The sequence below is a fragment of the Cherax quadricarinatus genome, chromosome 74 (assembly GCF_038502225.1).
Source record: "Cherax quadricarinatus isolate ZL_2023a chromosome 74, ASM3850222v1, whole genome shotgun sequence".
Classification (NCBI taxonomy): Eukaryota; Metazoa; Arthropoda; class Malacostraca; order Decapoda; family Parastacidae; genus Cherax; species Cherax quadricarinatus.
In genome coordinates, this window is record NC_091365.1 from 16,534,488 (window position 1) to 16,561,244 (window position 26,757).

Genomic DNA, 26,757 nt, shown 5'->3' on the forward strand with positions numbered 1-26,757 from the left:
AGGCTGGATTGATATGGAAGTAGTGAATAGCCAGGCCCTCAGCGAGGGCTCTGGCTGCCATGTTGACGTCACTTAAGGTGACCTTCTGCATGGAGGAGGCGATGGGTATCTTGGTAAGAAATTCCACCTTGGCCCAGGGATTCTTTGCTTCAACGGACAACCTGATCTCTTCAGTAGCCTGTGTAGTGATGAGTCTGTCGAGTCTTTTGAGGAACACAGTTCTTCTGGCCCTCAGTGCTGGGGAATTCAGAACAGAGAATCCATAATCTTGTAGAGTGGACATAGCAGTAGTGGTGAGCAGCTTCTCAGCCTCGGTGTCGTCAGTACAGACGACAACGAAGGCTTCTTTGAGTGACAAGATCACATTACACTTAACCTGCAGTCTGTCGTTAACAACAGATGCAAGTGCTAGCTTAGTTGAGTCGTTGATTGTTCCACTCGCTGGTTTGATCTTTACTCTATTAGAGTAATACATCGTGAGTAAGCAGTGTTCCCCTCCCCAACGGGGATCGTAGGGATGTCTCTCTCTTGATGCATTGTTACTCTTTACGAAGTGTTTGCCTGTACACTAAATTATGGTCACAGACATTCTACAGTGTTAAGACATACACACAATTTATAATATTAACTAAAATATATTATTAACCTTGGTGAGACACTTTGATTCTATATACCTTAATCTGCATCAGAATCATGTAAAATTCCTCAAAAAAGCACCGAGTTAATAAGAGGAAAATGATGAACAAGTAAAACTATATCGAATCGATGTTCCCTCGAGTTTATTTTTTTTTTCTTCATTTGAAATCTCTTTTAGTTTTGCATCTGGCAATGGTGACAATGGTGGCAATGGTGAAGCTTTATGGAGCAGATTCTGCCAAGAAGATGGAAGATGGAATCATTACCACTTTTCATTAATAACATCAGATACCGAATAGATTTCATGTCCTGCTGTAGAGGTAGAATACCTTTTAATGCAGTTGGCTGAATCTCTGTACCTTGGAAATGACCCTTGACTTATGTTTTTTTTTTTTTTTGGCGAGTTAAAGATGAGAAGACAACATCCTGGAGATCTTTTTCTTCAGTAATGCTTTGTTAACAACCCCCCTCCCCATCCCCCCCTTCGGAGAAAGCAACTTTAGTAAGGTCAGCGATTGTTTTTAAAGACTCATGACCTTGACTGGATTAATTATTTGGATGTGAACTCCGTCTATCTAGAACTCCGTCTATCTAGAAGTCCTGGTCTCTCGATGTTTGCAACCGGAACACCTCGTGATTATCAGTGATGAAATCTAAATTGTGACTCTCGTCGAGGCCTGAGCATTAAACTGTCTCATTATATGTGTGAAGATATATAATAACATCACACTGATTTCCTAACGTCCGTTGGCTCTCAAGGTGAGATTCTCAGTAAGTTATTGAACTAAAAAACAAACTGAAATTTTGATATAGGAGAAGCATGCATTGACAAAGCTGGCAAAGCTGGCTTGCATAAGTGACATTTGGTACAAGAATGACCTGCATTTAAACGTATATATGAACATCGATGGAACAGTTGCTTATTTAAAGAAAAATCTTGTACTTCAGATTGGAAAATAATATGAGCAAAGAAAAACCGGCTGCTTTTAGCGAACTCTAATAGGAAATTCGTCAGTGATATCCAGGTTGCTTTTGATGGTCATCTGAAGAACATTCAAAAGGAAATGGACAGGTATTTTCCAGAAAAGGTCACCAGCAGCATTGTTGGATCAGGAATGTGTTCATTGTGTACCTGGAGACGGTGTTCCAGAATTTCAAGAACTTGTAGATCCTCAGGAAAGACGAAGTTCAAATGTAAAATTTTGATGAAGATGCGAAGCGAGACGACACTGCCCCTCGGGGAGTCACCGCAAGAGAGAAGATGTTACCCTCCACCCGGAGGACCCAAGAAAGAAGACAGAAGAAAGAAGAAGATGAACGACAACCCCAACCCGGGGGCCACCGCCGGGTCGCCATCTGGAGAAGACCCGGGCCGGAAGTACCGGCAAATCCCTAATGAATGAATGAATAGTCGTTTTTTTTTGGGGGGGCCAGGGTTGGTAAAGGATGGGTTTGTGCAGGTACAAAATTGAAATCATAATTGATGCAATATGTTAGTTTCCTTCGCACTTTAGTAGTCGGAATGACGAGGCGGACATTGCCAGTGTATATGAAGCGTGGAGAATTAAATATAACTCTGTGGTTTAGCGCTTCTTTTTGATAACAATAATAATAATAATAATAATAATATTAATAATAATAATAATAATAATAATAATAATAATAATAATAGCTGTTGTGAAAATACTGTACCTGGAGTTTACCTGGAGAGAGTTCCGGGGGTCAACGCCCCCGCGACCCGGTCTGTGACCAGGCCTCCTGGTGGATCAGAGCCTGATCAACCAGGCTGTTACCGCTGGCTGCACGCAATCCAACGTACGAGCCACAGCCCGGCTGGTCAGGTACCGACTTTAGGTGCTTGTCCAGTGCCTGCTTCAAGACAGCCAGGGGTCTATTGGTAATCCCCCTTATGTATGCTAGGAGGCAGTTGAACAGTCTCGGGCCCCTGACACTTATTGTATTGTCTCATAACGTGCTAGTGACACCCCTGCTTTTCATTGGGGGGATGTTGCATCGTCTGCTTATTCTTTTGCTTTCGTTGTGAGTGATTTTCGTGTGAAAGTTCGGTACTAGTTCCTCCAGGATTTTCCAGGTGTATATAATCATGTATCTCTCCCGCCTGCGTTCCAGGGAGTACAGGTTCAGGAACTTCAAGCATTCCCAGTAATTGAGGTGCTTTATCTCCTTTATACGCGCCGTAAAGGTTCTCTGTACATTTTCTAGCTCAGCAATTTCACCTGCCTTGAAAGGTGGCGAAACGTTTCTTCTGTAAAGATTCCCATATGTTGCATAAGTGTCTCGATCATTGATTGACGTCCCCCGGCCACTAGGCCAGCCTTTTGGCTCGCAAACGTGCCATAGTTATAGGCTTATAGTTATAACATTGGACATGCTAAGCTATTCAACTTACATCTATAGTTCAGTCTAACTATGCAATTATACTCTAGATGGGATATTAGTTCATCAACGTCTTACAACTAAATTAGCCTTGCAATTAAGGATGTAGGGACGGAACGTGGCAATGTGCATGCGCTACAGCGCTCTTTCCTTCCTGATTCCCATCCCCTCCTTAACTCCTCCTGTCTCCTCTTAAACCGTTAAGACTTGAGGAACTCACTGGATTTTCCACATTATTATTATTTTTAAATATGTCAAATGTACATGGGTCACACAGTGTCATGTGACAGCGGTGCTCATGGCAGCTTGGACTTATGTACTGAAGATGAGTCAAAATTGGTGTACTGCAGATCATGAGTCCTTCACCGTCAACAAGGAGTTTTCCTTGAAGGATGTGCACCTCTGAACTTTCTGTACAAAGTTGACAACCTCTTTGACCTTCGGAAATAAGTAAGAATTTTTCTTTAATTAATGCTGAGGCTCTGTTTTTAAGATTTAGAGAAGCAAAATTACTTTTTGGTAAATTGGGGATATTTCTTGTGACAGTTCTCAAACCATGGCTGTCCGAAATGTTCTGCATATCTAAGGGGTTTTCCATGTGCGAGACGCAATGTCATCCAAGTTTGTACAAACGATGCATCATGTGGGAATACATTGATTGGTTGATTGATTTCACAGGGGGCAACATTCCCGTCAACACACGCCCTCCTGGCCACCTGGGCTCCACCCTTGGAGCGCTCTGTTCTCTCTACCATCATCTACGCTGGTGAGATTAACAACTGACGCTTTTTTTGTTACATTGCCCTTGAACTATTTTTTGTTTTCTCTTTGTCCATATTAACATGTTACTCTTATTCACTTGTTATTTTTACACAGCATCATCCTATCTACCATCTCTTTCCTGTTTTCTTTAGTAAACTTTAGTAAACTTTAGTAAACTTTAGTAACCTCCAGGGTCCCAGGCGGGTACCATCGTGGCCTTCCCTCTGTCTGCGGCCATAATTGACGGGTTGGGATGGGAAGCAGTGTTCTACATCGAGGCGTGCATGACATTGGTATGGTGTCTTGCCTGGTTCCTTGTTGTTGCTGATACACCGGACAAGGACACTCACATGACTCAGGTCGAGAAGGACTACATTACTGCCTCTCTAGCAGATTCAAAGGATAAGAAGGTTAGTTGAAGAAAACAGTACCTACATAAATGTCTTTTTACCAGGTGTCATCACAGCACCGGTAAAACATACGAGTGATATTGTTAAGGGCTCTAGGAATATTGTGTTATTTAATGTAAATTCTAGGAGGAAACAGACTTTTAAAATTTATGATTCAACATTCACCAATATCAGCAGATGGGTGGATCCCTCATTTCACTCAAATATTCTCCCACAACTGATAGATACCATTTAGTCCATGTAGCTTCACGATAAATGTTGTTGAGAGTTCAGCTGGGATGAATGATGCATAGTCTTGAAGGTAGTGTGTATATTAAGAATAGTAACTTAGAGATAATTACAAGCCCCGTCCTATGATAATGTTAGCCCCAGATTACTATAAATCCTGTCCTAGGATAAGGTTTGCCTGTCGAGTAATGAAAGTGAGAAATGGTAACCATAGAGTATTTAGTGTATGTTGTAGCCTACTGGCAGCTGAGGGCATTGATCTCAACCACTGGTAGGAATTAACTGCTGATAAATGTGCAGCAAAAATTGTTTCTCCGTGCAAACATGTGTAGGACTTGAAGAAGAAACGAGGTTTTGAACATCTTTTCCCCTACGATGTCTTGCTTACTAGGATTTATATCTTCGCTGGACCTTAAAGCTGCGGATTTATGAAGATATCCTTATAATCATCCTAAACATTGTCAGGTGATAATACTATAATGATACTGATACTAATAACAATCAGTACAAAACTTATAATAATTTAGGTAGTAGAACTGATATTAGTTTCACGATGTCTATTATGTAATTAATTATGAAATAAGTATATTTAAAAACAATATAAACTGTGAAGTCATCGTTACTTAACATATTTTCTGATCAGTCAGCCACTTTTAAAATCCAGGAACACATTATTTATAACATAAGTAAAAACCGCAAATTTTTAAACTGACTTCCAGTTTATAAATATAGTGTGGAAAATTACATTTATCTGTATGTAACTCATTATGTACATAACAGTAAATAACAAAGATAATTATTGTTTATCAATGTTACATAGACAAGTAGGAATTTGGGACACCTAGGTCGCAAAAAATGTCCCCCTTCGATACCTACCACTGTTATATCCACAAGTTGCTCTGGACCTATTAATTTTAAATAAAATATACATACACCAGGAATGCTGGTAAATATATAAATTTGTGGACTGTATATTAAAATTAAAAAATGATTATATATAAACACATATACATAACAGAAGGAGAATATCTTAAAATCATAACACTCGCCAATTTGACTGGAGATTAATGTGTCATGTACAGGATCCCCCCTTTTGCCTACATTTATGAAAAATTTACTGGCCAGAATTTAAACATAAATTAGACAGCTTATCTGAGGTTCCTGGAGTTGTCCTGTCCTGTCGCCTGACACTCAAATTATGCAGGAATGCGCATCCAACAATTTCGCCTCCTATTTGAGAGGTGTCAGCCCAATTTTAACCTCTAGAGCAAGAAAAATTCTTCCCATTATTCACTAATGCTTCTAGTCCAAATTCAAACAAAATGGCGACTGTCCTTCTGCGCAGGCGCAGCTTTCTGTTTTCGATAACACAAATTTTATTAAATACAGTATGGCCATCTATTTACATTTAACTACTGTATTTCTGGAAAATATATACAGTATTTTCCACACTGCGGCCGGGCAGAGTTCGTTGCTAAACGACTCAAATTGCTCATTTGGCAATGTTGGAGGACCTGGGTACAAATAGGATCTGGCATCCACATGGCGGCATATTACACAAGATTTAATCACCCTTTTTACACTTTGCCGTCCTTGTGGAATCCAGAAAGTTTCCCTAATACAATTTAAGGTATCTTGTACCCCACCATTCATTACATTTTTATGGGCATTTAGCACAATTAAATTTGTTAGATGATGAGTTTTGGGCAGTAAGATAGGGTGTTTAGCCTAATCACCCAATTCAGCATTTTGTAACCTACCTCTGCACCTAATTACACTGTTCTCTAAATACAGCCCCAATTTCTCTATTATGGATCCTTTCACAATTTTTCTTTCCATCATCAATTTAATCTCATTTCCATAGATTTCCTCCTGTACCCTCTTTATCCAATATTCAAGAGGATATGAAAACTTAAATGAAATATTCATCTTGTTTAGAAATTTAAACACCAACTTAGTTACATTGATTAGTTTGGGTGAAGAAGAATACCTATTTATATCAATGGCTAAGGGAGGACAGACTATTGGAGCGTTGGTCACAGTAATTTCAACAGGAGCAATATACGCCTTTTGTACAGGCCAATTAGCTTTATTTACCAACCAGCTCGGTCCTTTAAACCATGATACAGCATTTACAAATTTAGCATAAGGTAAACCTCGAGATATGAAATCAGCTGGATTCTCCTCACCAGGTTAACATATGTTAACATATGGTGACCCAAACTATTATACTTCTCTTGCTTCTGATTAATTTCAACGACTCTGTTTTGTGCATACACAATTTTACTGTTTCCATTACGAATCTTTTGTAAGGATACCTCATTATCAGACCAAATTACAGTGTCGCTAATATTTATCTCCTACAACTTATTTCTTATATAATTAGCTAATTTGACACCTACATAAATGGCTGTTAATTCCAACTGAGGCAAGGTACATGATTTAATTGGAGACACTTTAGCCTTAGACATAACAAGAGAAATAACACTATTACATTGAAGGTAAGCAACTGTTCCATATGCCAATTTTGAAGCATCACAAAAAATGTGGAGTACATTTTTCCCATTTGGATTGGCCACCTGGTGTGGGAACTCCAACATTGGAATTTTTTCATAATCACCAATTAATTCATCCCACCTGTTAATGAATTCCTCAGGTAGAATTTCATCCCAAGCACATTTAAGTTTCCATGCTTCCTGTATTAATTTCCCTCTTATAGTAAGAAGTGACACTAAACCTAGTGAATCAAAACATTAGGAAACTTCAGCAAGCAAAACACTCTTAGTTAATTTGTTGGGCATACTGTAATTATTAGGTTTTAACATTAACAAATCTCTCTCAGTATCCCAAGTTAAACCCAATACATTACTACATTTTGGCACTCCATCTCCAGGGTAATCTTGACTTATTTTGTCCTTTAATTTGGACGAATTACTATTCCATTCCCTCAGAGGCATATTTGCACTTTGCATTATTTTATTTCCCTCTCCATAAGTCATTAACAGTTCCTCTTCAGTTGACGTCACACCCAGGAAATTGTCCACATAAAATTGTTTGCTTATTACTTTACTCAATGGACTTCCCATACGTTTAAGGTGTGCATTTATCGTCGCATGAAGTAGGAACGGACTGGATGTAGCACCAAATAATACGCTCCTAAAGCGAAAGGTTTTCAGAGGGCTAAGTGGGTCACTAGGATTCTCAGGCCATAAGAAGCGGGTACAATCCCGGTCAGCCTCTTGTAAACCCACTCTTAGGAAAGCTTTACTTATGTCAGCCGTAAAGGCATAATTTTTCATCCTGAAATTTAATAAGATATCTCCTAATTTTTCCGTCAACGACGGACCTGTCATCAAACAGCCATTTAAACTAGGTACATTTTTGTTACTCCTGGCACTACAATTAAACACAATCCTCAAAGGAGTGTCTTAGAATCCTTCTTCACTCCATGATTTTGCAAATAGTGACCATAAATTTTGGCTTGCTCAGGAGGTACCTCTTCTATAAATTTATTAATTAACTGCTCAGCAATTATATCATTATAGGCAGTTAACAATTCTGGTGTCTTACTCAGTTCGCGGAGCTGAGCCTTTAATTGTCCATATGCTATTCTGTAATTAGTGGGCAATTCTGGATAGTTCAGTCTCCACGGAAGTCATACCCAGTATTGTCCAGATTCAAATTTTACATCTCTCAGGTATTGTTCCTGAGTAAAAGAATCATCTGGACTTTCTTCATTTACATTTATTCCAATGCTGTCTAATTCCCACATTTTATGCACTGGCTCAACACCATCCTCTATGGAAGAATTATACTGGGGTACGATTTCATGAGTAAGTAAGACACACAGTTATGGTATTTGTAGTTTCCTCTAGTCATGAATTATTATTACGAGGAATCCTACCATACAGTCTTCAAAAGGGTGACACCACATTTCTTTACCATACCTTTTACAAAGGAGGCATAATAGCCACTACCCATCAAAATATTTATTGGGCCTACAGAATCATCACTTACACCTGAAGGTGCTAAATTTACATTATGTGAAAGTTTTTCTGTAGCTTTACTAAGCCCTACTGTAGTTATTTTCTCTGGAAGTCTATCTACAATTACTGCATTAACACGTTTTTTCTCATTGCCCAACCTGACAGTTACATAAACAGTGTCATACAGTTGAGACCTTTTATCCGAGAGAAAACCAGATAATTTTAAAGTTGTGGGATCTCCCATTTGTACTTTCATACCATCAAGACATTTACGTTTTATGAACGTACGCTGGGATCCCTGGTCCAATAATGTATTTACATTTTTTGATTTATGCCTTTTATCATCAATTTTTACCTGTAACACAGGCAAGGCTATTTCAGCAAAACCATCATTATTAACATCAGCAGCAATTTTTACATAAGCTACTGTTGTGTCAGGATTGTCAACATTATCATTATTATCAACATTATCACATAGACCCTTACACAGAAGTTTAATTTGGCATAACAATCCTTTACATTGTGATTACCTAAACACCTGATACATCTGTCAAGTTCCTCAAATCTTTCAACTTTATCATTCCATGAATTGTATGCAATGCAATTCTTAGAAAATTGAGTACCCTTGCAGAAGAGACAATCTCTCTTTTCTTTGACTGGCTTCTTATTAACTGTGCTAATCTTAGGAGGGTACTTATTCTTCTTACCTTGTGGAGAATCATTATTTCTGATTCCTGCTACTTGATATGCACCTATCCAACTCTTTTTAGGAAATGAAATTTGATTATTAACATTGGGATAATTTTTCCCTTTGTGAAACTTGACGGATACTTCAGAGTTATTATGTGTTGCATCTTTAAAATGAGTTGGTTGGCTGGTCTGCAACTGAACAATTAATTCTTGTAGACCTAGTCTTATTTCCTCCAGACCAAAATAACTCTTGTGATACTTGTTCAAAAGTCATTCAAGTGTTTTACAGCTGAATTTATTCTGTACTATGGCACTCAATAACCAGTCTGATTCCTTCAGATTATATTTATTACTTAAAGTTTTGAGAGTGCTCTCCAGTTTAACTCTAAACTGCTGTAAACCTTTGTAAGTGTGATCTGGAGATTTTAAATTAACAATGATATTCACTAGATCCAACCTACTTTGTTCTATATTACCATAAGTGACCTTCAACAAGTCAACTGCTTCTTTGTACGAATCATCTACATTGGGAAAGGCTTGTATGAATATGTGAGCATCTCCTCTTACCTGTCCTTTGAGGTAAAATAATTTAGTTACACAGGCTAGGTCACTCCTGTCATGCACAGCTGCTTTAAAAATTGACCAAAATTCCTCCCAATTTTCACCAGGATTAAATACAGGTAAACATAGTTCTGAGAGTTTTGGCAAAGACATATTATTTGTTGGGGCAGACTGATAAACTGCCTGGTTTACACATTTTAATTTATTCAAGGCCTGACTTTTACAAGAATCTTTTCCTCTAATTCATAATACTGATTAATCATGAGATCTACTTCAGTCTCATCTACACAGTTTACTAATAAATCTTCTTCATATTTGTTGTAATATAATTTATATGAATCATATCTATTACCTAAAGCATCTAAATACAATTTTAAATCATCAGTATTCACAGTTTCTTGATTCATTAATTCCAAACATTTATTATATGCCTTGGTTACATGACCCTTTCTAGCTTGCAATGACGCTTTCTTTGCTCTATATTCCATATGTTTGTCTTCTATATTAATTTCCTCATTTTCAGCCATGATGCAATGTATTAAATTCAACTTAATAACACTGATTATGTATTAAATTATGCACTTTATAAAGGTAAATAGTACAACTTACCTTTAAATAAATCCCAGCTACTTGAGCTCAGCAATTACATGTGCAAGAAAATTATATAAATTTTAAATGTACATTAATACAAACTTGGCTCATCAAAATTAATATTACACAAATTAATAAATCCTTGCCAGAATTTGGCATAGCAAAATTAATATACACATTAATATAATTAGTTACACTTGGCTTATCAATTACACATACATTGATATAAATCTTGGCCAGAACTGGCTTATCAAAATTAACATTATACAAATACATTAATATAAATCCTAGCCACTTTGGCTTTACAAAATTAATATACACATTAATATAATTAGCTACACTTGGCTTATCAATTACACATACACTTATACACATTAATATAATCTTTAGCCACACTTGACTTATCTTATCAAAATTAATATTGCAATTATTATAATCCACTACACATTAAATAAATTTGTGAACTTAACATCCACCTCCTGTCATTTCACATATAATTATTAAGTAATTAACTAATTAATGACTTCACTAATTACCTCCGGTTCAAGAAGGACCAACGGGCAAATTAAATGTGGAAAATTGCATTTATCTGAATGTAACTCATTATGTACATAACAGAAAATGATGACAAAGATAATTATTATTTATCAGAGTTACATAGACAAGTAGGAATTTGGGACACCTAGGTCGCAAAAAAATGTCCGCCTTCGATACCTACCACTGTCATATCCACAAGTTGCTCTGGACCTATTAATCATAAATGATTTGTATTACCAGGAATGCTGGTAAATATATAAATTTTTGGACTGTATATTAAAAATAAATGATTATAGATACACATATATACACATTTATACAACAGAAGGAGAATATATCTTAATCATAACACTCACCAATTTGACTGGAGATTAATGTGTCATGTACAGGACCCCCCCTTTTGCCTACATTTATGAAGGATTTACTGGCCAGAAATTAAACATAATTTAGACAGCTTATCTGAGGTTCCTGGAGTTGTCCTGTCCTGTCGCCTGATATCTCAAGTTATGCAGGAATGCACATCCAACAATTTCGCCTCCTATTTGAGAGGTGTCAGCCCAATTTTAACCTCTAGAGCACGAAAAATTCTTCCCATTATTCACATGTTATTCAATTCAAACAAAATGGCGACACCCATCTCCCCAGGCTCATTTTCCCATTTTCTATGACATAAATGTTATTAAATACAGTATGGCCATCTATATACATATAAATACTGAATTTCTGGAAAATATATACAGTATTTTCCACACCTGTCATGCACAGCTGCTTTAAAAATTGACCAAAACTCCTCCCAGTTTTCTCCAGGATTAAATGTAGGTAAACATAATTCTGGGAGTTTTGGCAAAGACATCTTATTTGTTGGAGCAGACTGATTAACTGCCTGGTTTACACATTTTAATTTATTCAAGGGCTGACTTTTACAAGAAAGAATCTTTTCCTCTAATTCACAATACTGATTAATCATAAGATCTACTTCAGTCTCATCTACACAGTTTACTAATAAATCTCCTTCATATTTGTTGTAATATAATTTGTATGAATCATATCTATTCCCTAAAGCATCTAAATACAATTTTAAATCATCAGTATTCACAGTTTCTTGATTCATTAATTCCAAGCACTTATTATATGCCTTGGTTACATGAATTTTTTTAGCCTGTAGTGATGCTTTCTTTACTCTATATTCCATATGTTTGTCTTCTATATTAATTTCCTCATTTTCAGCCATGATGCAATGTATTAAATTCAACTTTATTAATAACACTGATTACAACTTACAACACTGATACAACTTACCTTTGAATAAATCCTAGCTACTTGAGCTTAGCAATTACATGTAAGAAAATAATATAAACTTCAAATGTACATTAATACAAACAAACCTTTAGCCAGACTTGGCTTATCAAAATTAATATTATACAAATTAATAAATCCTTGCCAGAATTTGGCATAGCAAAATTAATATTATACACAGTAATATAATTAGTTACACTTGGCTTATCAATTACACATACACTGATATAAATCTTGGCCAGAATTGTCTTATCAAAATTAATATTGTAATAATTATAATCCACTACATATTCAGTAAATTTGTGAACTTAACATCCACCTCCTTCTGTAATTTCACATATAATTGTTAAGTAATTAACTATTGACTTCACTAATTACCTCCGGTTCAAGGACCAACGGGCAAATAAATGTGGAAAATTACATTTTTCTGTATGTAACTAATTATGTACATAACAGTAAATAACAAAGATAATTATTATTTATCAATGTTACATAGACAAGTAGGAATTTGGGACACCTAGGTCGCAAAAAATGTCCCCCTTCGATACCTACCACTGTCATAACCACAAGTTGCTCTGGACCTATTAATCATAAATGATTTGTATCACCAGGAATGCTGGTAAATATATAAATTTGTGGACTGTATATTAAAATTAAAAAATGATTATATATAAACACATATACATAACAGAAGGAGAATATCTTAAAATCAAAGCAATCACCAATTTGACTGGAGATTAATGTGTCATGTACAGGACCCCCCCTTTTGCCTACATTTATGAAAAATTTACTGGCCAGAATTTAAACATAAATTAGACAGCTTATCTGAGGTTCCTAGAGTTGTCCTGTCCTGTCGCCTGATACTCAAATTATGCAGGAATGCACATCCAACAATTTCGCCTCCTATTTGAGAGGTGTCAGCCCAATTTTAACCTCTAGAGCACGAAAAATTCTTCTCATTATTCACTAATGCTTCTAGTCCAAATTCAAACAAAATGGCGACTCTCCTGCGCAGGCGCAGCTTCCCGTTTTCGATAACATAAATTTTATTAAATACAGTATGGCCATCTATTTACATATAACTACTGTATTTCTGGAAAATATATACAGTATTTTCCACATATAGTATCTAACGCATTCCCTCATTGCAACTAACATTGATCAGTTTAACTGACTGTTAAACACCCGGCGATCATTTTAAAACAAATGTACGTGGGATACGAACTAAGGTGTCCGTGCACCTGAAGATGTGTTGTTAAATTGGACACATGTGCAACTCTTGGGTATCTTTATTGAGGAAACGTTTCGCCACTCAGTGGCTTCATCAGTCCATACAAAGGATAAACTTGAAGAACAGGAGGAGAATGAGGTAATCAGTCCTTCAACCTTGAGTTGATGTTGTCAGTCCATCAATCTTGAATAGAATACGGCATATGAGCGGAGAAGCAGCTTATAAATCGTATGGCAGGAGAGGTGCAGCAGTCGTAGGTGGTGTCACATTTGTCCAATGTGGAAGTAGGTCGTGCCCAAGGGTTAGGCAACTACTTGGGAATTCTTCGCTTGCCTAACCCTTGGGCACGACCTACTTCCACATTGGACAAATGTGACACCACCTACAACTGCTGCACCTCTCCTGTCATACGGTTTATAAGCTGCTTCTCCGCTCATATTCCGTATTCTATTCAAGATTGATGGACTGACCACATCGACTCAAGGTTGAGGGACTGATTACCTCATTCTCCTCCTGTTCTTCAAGTTTATCCTTTGTATGGACTGATGAAGCCACTGTGTGGCGAAACGTTTCCTCAATAAAGATACCCAAGAATTGCACATGTGTCTAATTTAGCAACGTGTCGGTTCTCTGAACCATTCATCTACAAACCTGAAGATGTCTTCTTCACATTGGAACTTACACCACATCCAGGTGAAGGTCGTTTTCCTTTTCAGTCTTGAAATTACACTCAATATCTAGTATGGAGTTGTGAAGAAGTGTCTGCTATTTCAGAGCACCTACGTCTACATGTAAACAATTAACAGACTAGAACGCCCCATTATCGGCTTAAATTAGTCCTGTATCCTGTCCTCTCACTTGCATACTCCAGGTGCTATCACAATCAGCTCCGGACTCCTGACACTTATAATACTGGAATTATTGTACGCGTATATAATAAATTTACAGAAGAACCGGCGTTGGAAGTTTAGCTCAACACTGCCCTAAAGCAATTCTTCTTCCCGGTCACATGAACAGCCTTAATTACGGTACATCCCTGGCACCAGGACTGCTATGGGGAATTTACCAGCCAAGTCTACTTTCTGACATAAACTAAATAGAAATACTTAGCTTCAGAGATGACTCAGATGTCTTGGAGCCACTGTTCAAGAGTATCTTTCGATTGAGTCGATTCCCCATTCCTGGACTGTGGAATGACAAGTGAGTTGTTATAATTTGCCCCAAAGGAGCGTATATTCAGCATTTCAGTATTATCTGAAATGCGTAGAGGTACTTACTGGGGTTTTATGGATGGTATTCTTATAACGGTCTCTAAGGGAGGAGGCAATATTCTACTTACATATACCTGAACACTGCAGTGTTTTGGGGCAAATGAAAGGGGAATAAAACCTGACTCATAGCTGGAGTCCTGTGTCATTGGTGTTGAGATGAGACTGATATCGGTGACTTGACCGAAGACTTGAGTGTCTAAGGGAATGTTGCACTAATGTTCGCCTCAGACGTCTGGAATGTTCATTGCGATCATTCGCAATACCCTTTGCACTCTACGCCATTCCATTCTTCAGCAAATTTCCTGCCTCGTATAAAGGAACTAATCAAATTTTCCTAGTTTCCTGAGATTGTCAGAATGAACAAGAGTCAAGACCGCACCGGTCACTACTATCCTTTTGTCTTTTAACGATAAGGAGGCAATGCTCTTGTGACACACGTCTCGTCTCGTTCTTTGAAGCAATCTAAGACCCACCGCCCTCTTCGCCCTCCAGTTCATCATCCGCCAAAAGGAATATGCTGAACTCAGCTTTATATACATTCGTTGCTACATATTGTAACAGTATTTAATACAAGAAAGTAGGTTTCTTGTTATTCAACTAAACTAGAAGTCATAATGTTCCCAACTTGCAGATCAAGTGGGGCACAGATTTTCTCTTACTTTTCCTACTATGGAGAAAAGAGTACTCTCGTTTAACTCATATGTGTAATGGCTCAGAAATTCTAGCAAGGAGAGAACCGTGTGTGGAGATGCCTGGTACATATGTGGTTCTAATAAAGTTGTTGTGCAAGAAAGAGTCCACTAGCTATGTCCCTCAGAGGGCTGAGGGGACTGAGAGGGCTGAGAGATGCCCCCTCTTTACTGGATATTTTTCTCCACAATTGCACCTTCCAGACTGGTGCTACCCACGCCAGTCATAGGCAAAGCACCTCTGAAATTTACCTTTAATCTCACACCACAGCATTGTAATTATTTGTACCTATTATGCACTTATGAATCAATTATTAAAAACATATCTTCTGACAGAAATTGCCGAGATCGAGCAACAAATTGCTCAATCTCGGCAACATTTTGATATCTTGATTCAGGAAATTTTTCAGAATTTGCCTAATCTATAGGCACAACCTACTTCTACTGGTAACTCCATCTGTCTCTGCTCTACCTTATCTGTTACCATTATATAATCCCAATCTCCACAAATAAACTGCACTTTTATCAAGATTGGACTAAATACATCGACTCCAGGCTGAGAGACTGACTGCCTCAAAGTACTCACGTTCCACCGTTCTCTGCACTGGACTGAAGAAGCCACTGACTGGCGAAACGTTTCCAGAATAAAGATACCCAAATGTTGCACAAGTGTCTTATTTATCATCTTGTCGGTTTTCTAAACCATTTATTCAAACAATCTGTAAAGGGGTTGCTGAATTTGTCTCACAAAAGAAACATGTTCTTTGATGTCGAGGCATCATTGTGTACAGACTGAACACTCTGCCTTGTAAACTTCTTGTAAGTTGAAGGCTCACCAGGCAACTAGAGGACAGTTTTCCTATTTTCCGCCATTTTAATTAAGCTCAGTACTGTTGAATTTGATGACACATGACTTGCGAAATTTTGCCTTTTGTTCTGATAATGTGTTTTGTATACGATGTTCCTCATCCAATTTATCAGTATTAATGAGCAATGGTAAATCATTCAATTCATGGAATTTCATCAGCCTCTTGCCAGATTGTGATAGCCTGACTCTTTGTCTGGGCGAGTTCTGGCCTCTTGACATTCTTCCTCATATATAACACCAATCTGTCACTAGGTTTTGTTCACAATTGTTACATTTAAGATTTTTCAGTTTAGATTTGTTATTCATAATAAAAGTTTAATATGTCCCCCACCACCACTACTAAACCAAAAACTTATTATGTCCAGCACCACCATTATTATACTGAAAGCTTGCACACCTGGAATAAGAAGCAAGAAGAAATTAATAAACATACATAGGTAATCATTAAGAAATTTTATTAGCAGTATTCATTGTATAAATATGTACATTAATTGTGAACGAATAGCATAATTAAGCTTTATTTTAAACAATAATTACTCTATTATCACCTAAAGGAAACCCCATGGGTAGCTGGTTTTATTGTTATTAGATAATTTGACCTTCAAAACATAAGAATAGACACCAGATTTGTAAATATATTTCGATATTTAATAAAGATTTGGCAAGTCAAAGAATTTTTGGTAATGACTGACAACAGATGGCCGTCAGTGACGTCACAGGTCAATTTTTAGGTGACTCCATATACAAAATAGTTTAGAATGCCTGGCTTCTCAGTCACACCAATTTTGGTGTTTTTATGATATAGTATACTATTTTGACCTTTATCTCTTGTACTATATCGATTGCAGGTATGTCAATGAGGCTGTAATTAACCTCGTCCACAGGAAAGACATAAGGTGACTACCACCCTCAGGGTGGGTATATTATCGTCACCCAGCTAACTTATAACACTGTATTACCTTGCAGACTTCACCAGTGCCGTGGAGGTCAGCCCTGACGTCACTACCGTTCTGGGCGATCCTTGTGGCTGGTCTTGGTAACAACTGGGGTTTCTACACTCTACTCACTGACCTGCCGCTCTACATCAAGAACATGCTACACCAGGACATTAAGTCTGTGAGCTTCACCCTCTACATTCTTACCCTTCCCCTACCTCCACACACACACATACATGCACGCAGTATAACCACAGTGAACAATAGTAGTATATTACAAGCACTTTCATGATCTTTCAGATAAACTGAGATCACGACACCTTTTCACCGTAGTTATGCTGCATATTAAGATATCTCCTGGTTTATAAAATATTCAATAAATTTAAACTGGTTTAAAATATGTATAGTTTGGGAACAGAACGTAAATTTTTACTTTATTTTAAAAGAAAAACTATTTCAATAAAAAATATGAGAAAATTACGGGAAAGGTTATTTTTAGAGTAGTTTGTCTAAATTGACCACTTCAGCTTATGAATGAACAAATTTAACGACATATATTAAATCTTCGGGAGTTCACTAAGGAAACTGATCTCCTGTACATTATTTCAGTTCCTAGCAAAAACACAATGACCAGATTTTTTAGATTTTGCCACCGTAGTGGCTAGTTTATTGTGCACCCCATATCCATCCTGTGGACGGTAGCGCGAGAGTATATGGATACACAAAAGGCCTAGGAACTAGGACCCAAAGGGTTAACAGGAATACATATGGATTTATATCTACATATCTATAGTTCACTTATCTGTTACAAACAAATTTAAGAAATTTGCTTAGTATATCTGGTATCTTATTTTCACTAATAAGATATCTTGACATGTCACATAGGTTATTATACTGTCTGTCTCTGTATTCCTCAATAAGTGGACAATTAAGCACATAGTGTTCAAGAGAGTGACCATATACCTGATCACATAATTTACATTTAGTTTGATCATCATCTGTGTGTCTCCCAAACTGCCAGAAATACTTGTAACCAAGCCTAAGCCTGGCCACTACAACATCAGTCAGTCTGTTCACATTGCAAGTTGCTCCATAAACATACTTATCTACGTTCGTGTTATCATAGTGGGTTATAGATCTACTCAGGCTTCTAACTGCATTCCTATAACTATCATTTTCATTATTTACTTCTCTCCTAATATTATTCCTAATGCTAGACACAGTTATACCACAGTTATATTCTACATTCTCCTTCTGGGTACTCTTCTTGGCTAACATATCAACAATTGTGCATTAATTCTTTTGTCCCTATTTTTTGAGTATCTATACCTGGCTTCTCCAATGAGCATGTTGTTGGAGTCATTATATGAGTCAAGAGCCTTCAATGATGACATAGAATCAGTAATGATGATAGAGTCAAGCTCAGTGTCATAGGTTAGCTTTAGCGCCATTAGGATTGCAAACAATTCAGTTTACAGTGTAGACGCCCAGTTGTTAATTCTTATGCCTAACTCAACAAATTTATTATCGTTCTTAACTAGGGAGGTGGCAACAAGAGCAGATGCAGCCCTGCCAGAAGACTCCCGTTTAGATCCATCAGTGTATATAACTTGTGATAACTTATTACTACCAGCTAGGTGAGAAATTTCTTCTTGAGCAGTTGCTCTAACAAGAGATTTAAGGAAGGGATTACTAGCAATGAGCTTCTTGGGAGGGACTTGCAGGTATGTGATATTAAATGAACATATCTTCCACGGAGGGGTGAAATGCTCTTGTTGCCTACAGTGATACAGTTCATGCAGGTTATAAAACTTGATGTAATTGCACGTTTTTACAATCCATTTAGATCTGTGTGTATTTACCTCTAGACACTTGGTAAGATTCATTGTGACAGTGTCTGGTTCGTTTCTCAACATTCTAATACCGAGTACAGTGTTAATCTCAATAATCCTATCACTGATACTAGAAATACCAAGCTCCTTCCTCATGTTAAGAACTTTTGTAGATCTGGGACAGCCAAGAATAATCCTGAGAGCATCATTTTGCATTAACTCCAAGGGTCGGAGAGAACTTTCTCTAGCTAATGTCAACATGGGAGCAGCATAATCAATTAAGGACCTAACATAGGCTATGTACATCATTCTCACGATTCTCACATTAGCACCATAGTTGGGGTTGTAGTCAGCAACAGCTTTGAGAGCATTTAGCCTAGCTTTGCATTTCTTGTTTAGTTGTGGTATAGTGGATTTGTTAAAGGGTACATCTACACCAAGATATCTGTAAGTTTTAACGTAGCTAATGATTTCACCCTGCAAATAGATGGGTGGGGGATGTCGTTTGCTTGTTAATATCTTTGTTTTAGAGGAAGATATTATGAGGCCTAGTCGATTACAAATTGCTTGAACTTCATTAAGAATGGTATTCATCTTCTTATGCCCTGTTGTATGGATCATGATATCATCAGCATAGCTTATAGCTATATGTTTAGGTGAGGCAGGTAGAGCATTTAGGAGAGCATTAATCAGAATATTAAATAGCATGGGACTAAGAACTCCTCCCTGCGGTGTACCTAAAGACATTTCTTTAGAATCACTTCTGAAGCCTTGGTAAAGGACAGAGGATACTCTATTTGACAGGTATCCTATTATCCAGCAGAGTAAGCTACCACCAATATTCATTTTGGCTAGTTCATGTAGTATAACGGTTCTGTTCGCAATATCAAATGCAGATTTTAGATCAAGAAAAGTGGTAAAACTAGTAGAGGTGTGTACAGTGAGAAAGGTGGAAATACAGTTCTGCACACTTTTACCTTTCATGAACCCATAGAGGTAGGGGGAAAGTTGATGTCTGATTCTGTAGTACAGTCTGTTAAGTATCATTCTTTCCAAAGTTTTACAAAGACAACTAGTTAAGGAGATCGGCTTAAATGTATCAGGCTGTTGGGGCTTAGGGATAGGCACAATGAGACTATTGGTCCAGGAAGTAGGAAGAACGCCCTCAATGTAACTGAGATTATACAGTGCCAACAAAGGGTTATCAGGCACGTGCCTTAGAGTTCTGAGAATATCATAGGTTAAACCATCCTCTCCAGGAGCAGTTAATCGACCTTTAGTTAATGCATTATCTAATTCATACTCGGTAAAGAGGCATTCACTCTCATCAATATTTTGGCTCATAAAATTAATCAGTTTCAACATTTCTTCAGTACTCTAAATTTTTTCTAATATGAGATGGAAGGTTTTCATGCCTGGATGTTTTGGACCAGTCATTTATGAGGTCATTTGCTTTTTCAAGAGGAAAGGGATGAGCAACATTGCCAGTCTTTTTCCTGGTTATTTTATTTATACCTTTCCAAGCCAAACTTAAAGGGGTGGACTTATTTAATCCACTAACAAACTGTTCCCATTCCTGTTGCCTAAGTTCTTCCTTGCTATTCCTTGCATTTGTTAGTGCAGCTCGGAACGTTCTGAGCAGGTCTGGGGTTCTACATTCACGGTATGCTTTACCAATCCTCCTAGCTGCATGTGTTAGATTGCGTAGCTCTGGATCATTATAGTATTTACATTGGTTTTTATTGTTATTTATAGTGGAGGGTCTTTGTTTCCTATTCCTGCCCACTTGATCTGTGAGAACACTCTCAATAGTGGTAATTAAATCATCATTAAATTTTTGTGTGCCAATGGGCTCGTAATTCTTATACCATTGATCCAATTGGTTAATAAAGTTGTCTCTGTGTTCTGGTTTGAGAATAAGTTTCCTCCTTCTGTATTTAGCACCTTGATTGCTGGAGATGTGATCAAGATTGACAGTTGTTAGTCTTGGGAAGTGATCAGATAGAAGATCATCAACTATGACAGAGTCATGCATCGTATAAGATGTATTAAATCCAAGACACAGATCTAGTATGCCACCATATATGTGAGTAGGCTCAGTAGTGCCCACAATTCGAACATTATCATGCTCATTTAGCAATTTCACTAGTTTAGTTCCATTGGTGTTTGTTATAGACCCACCAATATTCTTATGTCTGGCATTAAAATCTCCAAGAATGATGGTAGGTTCACTATTGATGCGATCTGGTAAAGCATCAGGTCGAAGCTGGTTCGCTGGGGCATAGAAATTAAAAATGTTTATGGAAAAATCGCCTGCATATACATTGACACCATGATACTGCATGTTAACTCGACTCTGCAAGGAAAGGAGTGAATGTGGCAAGTTCTTTCTGACATACATCACACAACAGTTGGTTGACCTTAGGTTATAAGCTGCATATCCAGGCAAGTTTGGTGGAGGTGCTCCATCTTTCAATCTATATTCCTGCAAACAGATGACATCAATATTCTTGGTTGCACTAATATGATGTAAGTCAGGCAACCGCTTCCTGATGGAAGCAATGTTCCATGAAAAGATTTGTAATGTATCCATTGTAGTGAGTTATTACAATCTCTTGCTCATAAGATGGTAAAACTATTATGCTTTGACTACAGTGAGCAAATAGCATAGTTTGTATGTCTTTATCTTCAGGACCTTTTTTTTTTAAGCATTTTTCGGCATCTTGACAGCCAGTTAAAAGGCAAGTCTTGAAGGCAAGAGTCATGGGCTTCTTTCTTACAAATTGCTGGAACGAGGGGTATTCATAAGTTTATGACTTCAGACACACAGAATATCCAGTCAGGAATATCTGGGAGTGGAAAGTGCCTTCATTCGCCAGAAGTTCACGGAACTATAGTGTCCATATTTCCCCCAGATAATGCGAGAGTATAGTCAAAACATGCGGAAGAGAAACCAATCCTAAATCATGCATCTTCTTCCCTGACAACAACATAGCTGAGAACGTTACCATTGTCTTCACAACATTATACTAGCAACTGCTAATACCTGCATTATGAACGTTTTTCATTTCTCATTGTATCTCATAATCATCTCATTATATCTCTCATGAAGCAATCATAAAAGGTGTCAAGTTTTTCTCTTATCAATCACGGACACAGTTTTCTCAAACAATGGTAACTTCAACATATCATAGGTATTAGAGGAATCATATTCTGATCCCACAACACCCTCATCATTTAATATATATGATTATGTTTAACAATTCGCAAACAAGCGAAATTATTTAGCAAACATTATCTCTCATTCCACATCAGATTTCGAACCTGCACACACTGCACCAAAGTGCGCAGTACTGAGTGGCTTAAGTACTGTGTACTTTGATGCAGTGTGTACAGGTTCGAATCTTGCTGTGGACTGAGAGATAATGTTAAAAGATGATTATTTTATGCTGTTTTAAACTACCTTTTACCCAATAATCTCACCGGTCACCACCTGTTTCACATTGCTTTCCCGCTGAATATATTCTTACTGTTCTCTCCTAATATGTCCATTTAGGCTTGATAAACCTCTTGGCGAGTGGCAACACAGCTTAAATAAAAGAAAATTTTTGATGAGACTGTTGCAAAAAAATTAGTCTTTTCTAATTAAACTTAAAAATGTCACATAAACGCGAATTTTATTTTTTCAGTTTTCTTGCCTCATTTATATATTATTTTTAATTCTACAATCCTGATAGAAAAAAAAATGTTGGAATTATTTAGTTTAAGAAAAGATAGTTCGATATAATTGCCTTAAAATCTGGCAAATTGGCATCCACACAACCCAAAATTAATACAAAAATATTTTCAATTAAGATACACCAGCGTTTAGTGTTTGAAGCCGATCAGACGAGGCGTTCTGTAGCTATATGGGGATCTATTTAATAACAGCGCCAATTTGAAATTTACACAGCCCAGAGTGAATTCTCAACGTTCTTTTAATAAAGTCCCCCCCCCCAGTGGTGACAGTTTGAAGTCGATCAGAAGTGGCATTCTCTAGTAACTGAACTAATTCCGGGTGTGGAAAATTGCATTTATCTGTATGTAACTCATTATGTACATAACAGTAAATAACAAAGATAATTATTATTTATCAATGTTAATAGATAAGTAGGAATTTGGGACACTTAGGTCGCAAAAAATGTCCCCCTTCGATACCTACCACTGTCATAACCACAAGTTGCTCTGGACCTATTAATTAAATGAAATATACATACACCAGGAATACTGGTAAATATATAAATTTGTGGACTGTAAATTAAAAATAATAAATTGTTATATATATATACACAATTACATAACAGAAGGAAAATATATCTTAATATCACTCACCAATTTGACTGGATATTAATGTGTATTATACCCAGAAAACCTCACTGTCTAAATTTATGAAATTACTGGCCAGAATTAAACATAAACAGACTTATCTGAGGTTCCTGGAGCTGTGTTGTCCTGTCGCCTGATACTCAAATTATGCAGGAATGCACATCCAACAAATTCGTTTCCTATTTGAGAGGTGTCAGCCCAATTTTAACCTCTAGAGCACGAAAAATTCTTCCCATTCACTGTTCAATTCAAAACCAAGATGGCGAGTGTCTTGTCTGCGCAGACGCAGGCTTTCCGTTTTCTATGGCATAAATATTATTAAATAGAGTATGGCTATCTATTTACATATAAATACTGAATTTCTGGAATATATATATACAGTATTTTCCACACGAGTATTCATTTTTTTTTTAAATTTGAGTAAAACTTCAAATTTGCAGCCTCTCAGACTCATGAAAATATAGTATCATTTTTCATTATAGCAAAATTTTGCCGTGATATTAGTGAAGGGCTCTTGATTCAAGGCACTGGGCTTATCCTCCCTTTACTGAATGCCACCCATTCCAGTGTCTTTATATGCCACATACTATCCTAGCACTGTCTCTGATTAAATAATGTACTATTATGCGCACATGACATGTTTACCCTTGGTACCATTAAAAAAATTGAAACGTTATGTAATTTAAGCTTAAATATAACTTAATTACTTACATTCATACTTATTTAACTCTTATATGCTGATAAATCTTACTGAGAGAAAAGTTTAGATTGATCTTGTCCTGTGTTAGTCCCAGTTTATTTTAAGAAACTAATAAATTGAAATATTGATTTCCATGCGATAATTTCTGAGCCTCGTCCAGTTGGCTTCGACCTTCAACGTTGATAACTTGAAAATGAAAGTGCCGAGGTAGTACAAGGAAGCTGTGGTTATGCAATACACGGATATCTTCCAAGGATGGCGCAGCTACCAATGTATATCTAGTTACTATAATAAAAACCAACCCGTAGAGTGAGTTGGATTATATCGCAGAGCCTATCTCTCTCTCTCTTTCACACACACACACACACACACACACACACACACACACACATACACACACACCTTAATAAGGAATCGTTCAAGACACTGTACACTGTGTATGTCAGGCCCATACTGGAGTATGCAGCACCAGTCTGGAACCCACACCTGGTCAAGCACGTCAAGAAGTTAGAGAAAGTACAAAGGTTTGCAACAAGGCTAGTCCCAGAGCTCAGGGGAATGTCGTACGAGGAAAGGTTGAGGGAAATCGGACTGACGACACTGGAGGACAGAAGGGTCAGGGGAGACATGATAACGACATACAAGATACTGCGGGGAATAGACAAGGTGGACAGAGATAGGATGTTCCAGAGAGGGGACACAAAAACAAGGGGTCACAACTGGAAGCTGAAGACTCAGACGAGTCACAGGGACGTTAGGAAGTATTTCTTCATTCATAGAGTCGTCAGGAAGTGGAATAGCCTAGCAAGTGAAGTAGTGGAGGCAGGAACCATACATAGTTTTAAGAAGAGGTATGACAAAGCTCAGGAAGCAGAGGGGGAGAGGACCTAGTAGCGATCAGTGAAGAGGCGGGGCCAGGAGCTGAGTCTCGACCCCTGCAATCACAACTAGGTGAGTACAATTAGGTGGGTACACACACACATACACATACACACACACACACACACACCAGGAGCTGAGTCTCGACCCCTACAACCACAATTAGGTGAGCACACACACACACACACACACACACACACACACACACACACACACAGCAGATATACTGTGTGTGCCACTTACCACAATCTTCAACACATCCCTTGAAACTGGGCAACTACCTGAGGTATGGAAGACCGCAAATGTAGTTCTCATTTTTAAAAAAGGAGACAGAAAAGAGGCACTAAATTACAGACCAGTGTCACTGACCTGTATAGTATGCAAAGTCATGGAGAAGATTATCAGGAGAGTGGTTGAGCACCTGGAACGGAACAAGATTATAAACCACAACCAGCACGGATTTATGTAAGGCAAATCCTGAGTCACAAACCTTCTGGAGCTTTTAATGACAAAGTTGCAGAAGTAAGACACGGGAGAGAGGGGTGGGTTGATTGCATTTTCTTGGACTGCAAGAAGGCCTTCGACACAGTTCCTCACAAGAGATTAGTGCAGAAGCTAGAGGATCAGGCGCGTATAACAGGAAGGGCACTGCAATGGATCAGAGAATACCTGACAGGGAGGCAACAACGAGTCATGGTACGTAATGATGTATCACAGTGGGCACCTGTGACGAGCGGGGTCCCACAGGGGTCGGTCCTAGGACCAGTGCTATTTTTGGTATATGTGAATGACATGATGGAGGGGATAGACTCAGAGGTGTCCCTCTTCGCAGATGATGTGAAGTTAATGAGGAGAATTAAATCAGATGAGGGCCAGGCAGGACTTCAAAGAGACCTGGACAGACTGGACACGTGGTCCAGCAACTGGCTTCTTGAATTCAACCCTACCAAATGCAAAGTCATAAAGATAGGGGAAGGGCAAAGAAGACCGCAGACAGAGTATAGGCTAGGTGGCCAAAGACTGCAAACCTCACTCAAGGAGAAAGATCTTGGGGTGAAGCTAACATCGAGCATGTCTTCGGAGGCACACATCAACCAGATAACCGCTGCAGCATATGGGCGCCTGGCAAACCTGAGCATAGCGTTCCGATACCTTAGTAAGGAATCGTTCAAGACACTGTACACTGTGTACATCAGGCCCATACTGGAGTACGCAGCACCAGTTTGGAACCAACACCTGGTCAAGCACGTCAAGAAATTAGAGAAAGTGCAAAGGTTTGCAACAAGGCTAGTTCCGGAGCTCAAGGGTATGTCCTACGAAGAAAGGTTGAGGGAAATCGGACTGACGACACTGGAGGACAGGAGGGTCAGGGGAGACATGATAATGACATATAAAATACTGCGTGGAATAGATAAGGTGGATAGAGACAGGTTGTTCCAGAGAGGGGACACAGAAACAAGGGGTCACAAATAGAAGATGAAGACTCAGACGAGTCAGAGGGATGTTAGAAAGTATTTCTTCAGTCATAGAGTCGTCAGGAAGTGGAATAGCTTAGCAAGTGATGTAGTGGAGGCAGGAACTATACATAGCTTTAAGACGAGGTATGACAAAGCTCAGGAAGCAGAGAGAAAGAGGACTAAGTAGCGATCAGTGAAGAGGCGGGGCCAGGAACTGAGTATCGACCCCGGCAACCACAATTAGGTGAGTACACACACACACACACAACGCTGGTTAGGTTAGGTTAGGTTTGTCACGAAACAGGATAAGTGTTCCCTGACGCGGGTCTTAGTCATATGATGACCCGCAGCTGGAGCTTTTGGTCATATGACCGAGGCCTTCCACCCCTTAAAAAAACGTAGTTATAATTATAACCATTAAATACTAAAAATCACA

The 26,757-nt window shown here is 38.0% G+C and overlaps 1 protein-coding gene across 1 annotated transcript in view; it reads left to right on the plus strand.

Annotated features, from left to right (window-relative positions):
- LOC128700245 (sialin-like) overlaps positions 1 to 26,757 on the plus strand; it is a 125,208-nt gene that overhangs the window by 75,017 nt on the left and 23,434 nt on the right. The window contains exons 5-7 of the mRNA XM_070100806.1: positions 3,712 to 3,799; positions 3,988 to 4,205; positions 17,120 to 17,269. Of these exons, the coding sequence (XP_069956907.1) occupies positions 3,712 to 3,799; positions 3,988 to 4,205; positions 17,120 to 17,269 (456 nt within the window). The remainder of the gene's footprint in view (positions 1 to 3,711; positions 3,800 to 3,987; positions 4,206 to 17,119; positions 17,270 to 26,757) is intronic.